General features: G+C 43.9%; 1 protein-coding gene across 1 annotated transcript in view; it reads left to right on the top strand.

Moving 5' to 3' along the window:
- Positions 1-3327: 3327 nt before the first annotated feature.
- The window catches only part of KCNMB1 (potassium calcium-activated channel subfamily M regulatory beta subunit 1), a 12324-nt gene continuing 8270 nt past the window's right edge, over positions 3328-7381 (top strand). Inside the window, exons 1-2 of the mRNA XM_007939758.2 lie at positions 3328-3461; positions 4911-5082. Coding sequence (XP_007937949.1) covers positions 3328-3461; positions 4911-5082 — 306 coding nt within the window. The remainder of the gene's footprint in view (positions 3462-4910; positions 5083-7381) is intronic.

Genomic DNA, 7381 nt, shown 5'->3' with positions numbered 1-7381 from the left:
CACCAGAGCTCCTGAGATAATAGAATAGAAGGAATAAATAGAAAGGAACTACACAACATCTTTTGAGGAGAACATTGTGTTTACTTGCTACTTTGTTACATCTCCATTAGAATTTAGAAGAATCCCACCTCTCAGTGCCTGAGGTGAGGGAGGAAAAGTCATAATGGGTTATCATTCTTGTCCATCATCTTGAGTAGAAAGGGAGAGGTAGTAATAGGGTTGTATCCTTAATGCTTGAATGTAGATTCTCCTCTTTAGGGCACTATAGAGAGGGGTGGGGAGAAAGGGTGGTACGAACAGTGTGCACTCAACAACAGCCTAAAGGTTAGTTGGCTCAAACCTGCCTGGTGACACCATAATAAAAGGCCTAGCAATGTGCTTCTGTAAAGATGACAGCCATAAAAACCCTATGGAGCAGCTCTACTCTGTAACCCATAAAGTCACAGCGAGTTAGAACTGATTCAATGGCAATGCCTTTAGGGGAGAGTAAGGGGAGCTCTGGTAGCATAGTGGCTAAGACATTTGCCTGCTAACCAGACGGTTGACGGTTCAAACCCACCAGCCACTCCTCGGAAGGAAGGTTGGGCAATCCTACTTCCGTAGTGATACTGCCTCGGAAGCCCAAGGAGGGGTCGCTATGAGTCGGGTTTGACTCGACGGCACATAACAACAACAACAACAACAAGGGGGTCAAGCAGAAGGAAGATGGGGCAATCTACTTCCATAAAGATTTCTAGCCTCAGAAACCCAGTGGGGTCTCTATGAGTTGGAATCGACTTGTTGGCAGTGAGTTTGGTTTGTTTGGTTTAACGGGGTTAAGGATCTCTGATTGGACACTTGAAACAGTGTAATAGTTAGGAGAGAAGCCTGAGTGGAAAACAGAAGACTTTTCTGGAAAGCCTCTGGAGTCATGTCTTGGCCACACTAATTTATAAAAATAATGTATTTAATACTTTATGGAGCTCTGGTGGTGTAATGGTTGAGGCATTTGGCTGTTAACCAAAAGGTTGGTGGTTCGAACCCATCAACAGCTCCATGAAAGAAAGATGGGCTGTCTTTCTGCTTTCATAAAGATTTACAGCCTTGGAAACCCAAAGGGTGTTGCAATGAGTTGAAATTGACTCAATAGCAGTGAGGTTTTTGTTCTTTTTCTTGGGTTTTGATCTGGCAGGGGAAGAAAATGTCCTCCATACTTCTGTAGAGATATCACCTTAGAAACCCAAGGTAGGGCTCCTATGAGCCGTACTGACTCGATGGCAGTGGTGTTTTTTTTTTTTTCATCCCCTAATATCTGGTTATGGAGCTCTGGTAGCATAGTGCCTAAGGCACTTGACTGCTAACCAGAAGGCTGGCGGTTCAAACCCACCAGCCACTCCTCGGAAGGAAGGTTGGGCAATCATACTTCCGTAGTGACACTGCCTCGAAAACCCAAGGAGGGGTTGCTATGAGTCAGGGCTGACCCGACGGCAAATAACAACAACAACAACATCTGGTTAAAATTTATCCGCAAACAGGGAGTTATAGAGAAAGAATCTCTGCAACCCTTGTATCTGCTGTAGAGGTAGACTCTGATTAACTTCAACCAACCAGTAACCAGCAACAACAAAGAAATTTACTGGAAGGTTATGGGGCAGCTCACAGAACCAAGGGAAAGTCTGCAAAAGTGAAGGAAGCTGGGCAGGTTTTTGGCTCTAGGTTTCCAGTGTGCATTAAGTCGACTGCGATGTGTGTCAGAGTAGAACTGTGCTCCATGAGGTTTTCAATGGCTGCTTTTTCAGAAGTAGATCTCCAGGCCTGTCTTCTGAGGTGTCTCTGAATAGACTTGAACCTCCAACCTTTCTGTTAGCTGTGAGCCTAAAACTATTTGCACTACTTTTGGGGGCTCTACATTGCACAGATTAATGGACTGTTTCTTAAGAATACTTTGGCCAGATTTGTAGTCCTGGGAGAGAGTGTCCTGTGGACCTAGCAGGGGAAGGAGAGATTCTTTGCTTGCATTTGGGTGGGGTAGATCCCCCAAAGATAAACAGGGGGCTTTTGCCAGAAGAAGGAGGAAAAGCAAATGCTGTCAGCTACTTTCCCCCATTCTGCTTTGGCCCATGCCCTGAAATAAGAGCGTAGTCTTCTTCCCTCAGAGTCTCTGGGTAGTGCAAATGGTTAATTACTCAACTGTTTTATAAAAGGTTGGAGGTTTGAGTCCACTTAGAGGTGTCTCAGAAGAAAGGCCTGGTGATCTATATCTGAAAAATTAGCCATTGAAAATCCCATGGGGCACAGTTCTACTCTGACACACATGGGGTCTCCATGAGTTGGAATTGACTCAAAATAGCAATTTTTTTTCTTCTTTCTCCCTTGCTTAAAGGAGATAGTCTGCCCTTAAAGACATCGTACCTAGGGAAAACCTCTTTCCTACCTCTGTGTTTACTGCTGCCATCTGGGGACCCTCCTCCTTTTTCCATGTGCCCAGCCAGCCCTGCCGTGGCCTGTGAAACACTTCACATTTCTCTATGAGACAGAGTGTCCTAGTAGAAAGTATATGATGTTCCACATCTATTGCTTACTCACTGTATTAGTTTCCTGTGGCTGCTGTAACAAATGGCATTACACTTGGTGGTTCACAACAGCAAAAAGCTACTCTCTCAGTGCTTTGGAGGCCAGACATCTGGAACCAGCATCACTGGGAATCAAGGTATTGGTAAGACTGTGCTCTCTCCAGAGGCTCTAGGGGAGACTCCATTGTACCTTCCCTTCTCCAGCCTCTGTGGGCTACCGGCACTCCCTGACTTGTGGCTGCATCACTGCAGTCTCAGGCCCTGTGCTCACATCTCCTTCTCCTCCTTTGTTTCTGACTTCTCACTTCCTGTCTCTTGCAAGGATCCTTGTGGTTGCAATTACCCTGGGTAATCCAGGATAACACCATCTCAAAATTCATAATCACTTCTGCAAGTCTTTGCCATTTAAAGTAACATTCACAAGGTCCAGAGATTAAGACATGTACATTTTTTTTTTTTTTGGAGGGGGGTGTCATTATTCAGCCAAGCAGCTCACTACTTGACCTACCTTGAGCAAATTCCTTTACCACTCTGAGCCATGAATCTCCCATGGGGGTGATAATACTCACCTCTCAGAGCTGGTAGGAGGCTTACATAGGGCCATAAAGCCCTCTAGTAGTTGCAAAGCTTTGTATAAAAATAAGGGCAACGTTGTTGGTATTTTTGCAACTTCTTCTTTCATCTTTCTTCCTCTCTGTGGCTTACCTGTCACCAGTGCTGATCTCACTCCTGTTTGCCTCTCTGACCCTAGAGATGATCACTTCCTCCGGTGGACATGGGAAAAAAGTTGGTGATGGCCCAGAAGCGGGGAGAGACTCGAGCCCTTTGCCTGGGTGTGGCTATGGTTGTGTGTGCTGTCATCACGTACTACATCCTGGGTACCACCGTGCTGCCCCTCTACCAGAAAAGGTAACCACCCCTCCCAGACCGCCTTCTCCAAGGATCTCCCCTAAAGGTCTGGGGTCTATGAGCAACATGCTTTCTTCCTACCCCTCCCCCGACCCTCACACCAGTAAGAAAGTCTAGATAATCCTCATTCTAAGGTTCAAGGGTTGAAGTGTGGTGAGAGTAGGTTGGAATAAGCCCCACTGGTCTGGGATCTGGAGGTAACAGGTGCAGGACACTCTTCTCACAGAAACAGTGAAGGATCTGATCAAGAGATGCAGTGTGAGTTTGATCCCAGGAGGAATCAGAGATTCACAGACTCTTATAGCTTATTTGTTTGACTCCCTCTCTGAAATATACCAGTCAGGTGGGTTTCCAGCCTCTTGAATATCTCAAGTGATGAGGTGCTCACTACCTCACTGTTCACACCACTTTACTTTTGGACTTTTCAAATAAGTAGGAAGTGTTTACATTGAGCAACCTCAAGAGAAAGTTCAGTGTCCTTCCTGAGGTGTCAACTATTGGAGCTTTTAAAGAATAGCTGTGATGTTCCTCTTCTTTGGAACAAACACACTCAGTTCTCTCTGCCTGTCCTTAGGATAAGTCTCAGATCCTTGCCTCTTGGCACATTCTAACTGCTGACAGCCCACCACTCACATCTGGCAGTGGGTCTCCCACCTGATAAGTCACAGTTGATTCACTTATGTGTTGATGAGCCTGTTGGTCTCTCCTGAGTCCGGACCTCCTCACGTTTTAGAACCCTGGAGCAGTTCCAGGCTGGAATCTTCCCCAATGCAGCACTGCTCGGAACAGCCATGTGCCTCCAGCACATTTTCTGAAGATTAAACTCCATCCTCACTCTCTTCCTCACCTTTGCACAAATCGAATCCCTCTGACATCTAGTCTTTCTAGGTGAAGGGCAAAGATTCTGAAGCCACCAGGCCTGGCTTCCAGTCCAGTGTGGTCTCAGAGATGTCACTTGCCCATTATGAGCTTCTCTGATCATGTGGGTATGTCTTGATCCTGGTTGCTCATCAGAATTGTCAGGGAGAGCTTTGTAAAAAAAAAAAAAAAAAAAAACAACCCAGGGCTGGCCTTACCCATCCAATTGAATTTTGATGCACTTGTTCTTGGGTGTGGTTTGGGCATGGAAATATGTTTTTTAAAGATTCCCAGGTTTTAGATAAGCGGCCAAAGTTAGGAACCAGACACATAGATGATGTCTGAGGCCCTGACCAGCTCTGATATTCTGATTCTATGATTCTGTCTCTGTGTCTAGCAGCCCCGGAATCATGCTCCTTTCAGTGCTGGAGTCTGGGGCAGGATGAGGGTCCCAGTCCTACATCTGTCTAATGCCTCCTAGGGGTAGGGGATCAGAGGTTCAAACTGAGGTACTCTGTGTATCACTCTGGTTCTGAAGGGTATGTGTGTGTTTGGTGTTTGTGTGTGTGTGTGTGTGTGTGGTCTCCCCAGCATATGGACCCAGGAATCCACATGCCACCTGATTGAGACCAACATCAGGGACCAGGAGGAACTGGAGGGCAAGAAAGTACCTCAATACCCATGCCTGTGGGTCAATGTGTCAGCTGTGGGCAGGTGGGCTGTGCTGTACCACACGGAGGACACTATGGATCAGAACCAGCAGGTATTGGAATGGGGGATGGGTACACATTCTCTTAATCTTAACAGATATTTGAGCCTGTCCCTATCTGGCTCCACCTTCACTCTATGGACAGGCAAAGCCAAGCTGTCATTATTCTCATGTAGACAATAGAGGCTGAGGCTGAGAAAGATGAACCCCCTTGCCCAGGGTCTCACAGGTGGCACAGGGTTGAGCCATACCTAGCTCTTCTATGCTAGAGTCAGACAGAACTGATTTTGATCCCTGTTCTGCCACTACCTGGCTGTGTGACCTGATGCAGTCACCTAACCTCTCTGACCATCAGTCTCCACCTTTGTGAAATGGGAACATTAATGCCACACCTCAAAGTGCCCAGTTAGAGCACTGTAAAAGGTGCCAAGCTTGATGGTTGGTGGATAGTAAGAGCTTAAAAAGGAGAAATCATTAGTGCCATTACCTCCTTTCTGTATACTGAGTCAAATGAGAGGCCAGGCTCTCAATCCTACAGTTTAGAAACTCTGTGACTCCTGGGGGAGCCAGGGAACCAACACTGGAGCAACCCCTATGGGCAAACACTTGGAAGGTTTTCCCATCACTGCCCCTAACACCGTTCTCCCTCCCCCAAAAAATCTTCTGTAACAGATTTTTGTAAAGAAAATAGAAGTTGACACCCATTCATTCATTCACTCATTCTTTCATTCAACAAACACTCCTTTAGCACTTCTTGTGTTAGGGACTACACCAGTTGGTTGCTGTTGAATCACTTCTGATGCAAAGCAACCCCGTGTATGTTAGAGTAGAATTGTGCTCCATAGGTTTTTTTTTTTTTTTTTCTTTTAAATACATTTTGTTGAAATATAATTTATGTACAGGGAAATACACAAAACTAAAGTGACATGGGTCAATGCTTTTTTTTTTTTTTTTTTTATACAGTGTTCCTCCTCTCCCCTCCCACCCCTGGTAACCAACAAAGAAAGTTTCCTTTCATATATAAACTTTTCCTTGACTTTTTACAATAATGAACTAATACTATATTTGCCCTAGTGTGATTGACTTATTTCACTCAGCATAATATCCTCCAAGTTCATCCATGTTATGTGGTGTTTTGCAGACTCTACATTATTCTTTAGGGTTGTATAGTGTTCCACTATGTACCATAGTTTGGTTATCCATTCTTCTGTTGATGGGCACATAGGTTGTTTCCATCTTTTTTGCTATTGTAAATAGTGCTGTGATGAACATGTGTGTGCATATATCTGTTCTTGTCCTGGCTCTCACTTCTTTAGGATATATACCCAGTAATGGGATTGTGGGATCAAATGGTACTGCTCATTCCAGCTTTTTAAGAAATTGCCATACTGCTTTCCACAGTGGTTGTATCATTTGACAGTCCCACCAGCAGTGTATGAGAGTCCCAATCTCTCCACATCCTCACCAGCATTTGTTATTTTCTGTCTTGTTGAACTTTGCTTTAGTGCTGGGTTGAGATGGTATGTCATTGTAGTTTTGATTCACATCTCTCTGATGTCTAATGATTATGAGCATTTCTTCATGTATTTGGTGGCCACCTGAATATCTTCTTGGTGAAGTGTCTATTCATGTCTTCTGCCCATTTTTTAATTGGATCATTAATCTTTTTCTTGTTGAGGTGTTGGAGTTTTCTATAAATTTTAGAGATAAGTCTCTTGTCAGATATGATGTTACCAAATATTTTTTCCCAAGCTGTAAGTTCTCTTTTTACTCTTGGAGAAATCTTTTGAAACACATAAAAATTTAATTTTTAGAAGGTCCCATTAATCTAGTTTATCTTCAGCTGTCTGTGCATTTTGAGTGATGCTTGATAGCCTATTTATGCCATAAATTAAGGCCCCTAAATTTGCCCCTATTTTTTCCTTGAGGAACTTTATCACTTTAGGTTTCACATTTAAGTCTCTCATCCATCTGGAGTTAGTTTTTGTGTATGATGTGAGGTATGGATCTTGTTTTATTTTTCAGCAAATGGATCCAATTTTGCCAGCCCCGTTTGTTAAAGATACCACCTCATCCCCCTTTAATGGATTTCAGCCCTTTGTAAAATCAGTTGATCATAAGTTGATGAATCTATTTCTGGGTTTTCAATTCTGTTCCACTGGTCTATGTGTCTGTCTTTGTATCAGTACCAGGCTGTTTTGACTACTGTGGCTGTAGAGTAGGTTTTGAGATCTGGCAGTGTGAGACCTCTTACTTTGTAGTTCTTCAATAGTGATTTGCTTATTTGAGATCTCTTTCCTTTCCATATAAAATTAGTGATTTTTTTTCCATATCCTTTTTTTTTTTGATATAT

Source organism: Orycteropus afer, unplaced genomic scaffold (genome assembly GCF_000298275.1).
Source record: "Orycteropus afer afer isolate SDZICR_OR568_19922 unplaced genomic scaffold, OryAfe1.0 scaffold00062, whole genome shotgun sequence".
NCBI lineage: Eukaryota > Metazoa > Chordata > Mammalia > Tubulidentata > Orycteropodidae > Orycteropus > Orycteropus afer.
Note: the sequence above shows the minus strand (reverse complement) of the source record. Positions and strands in the feature narration are given on the sequence as shown.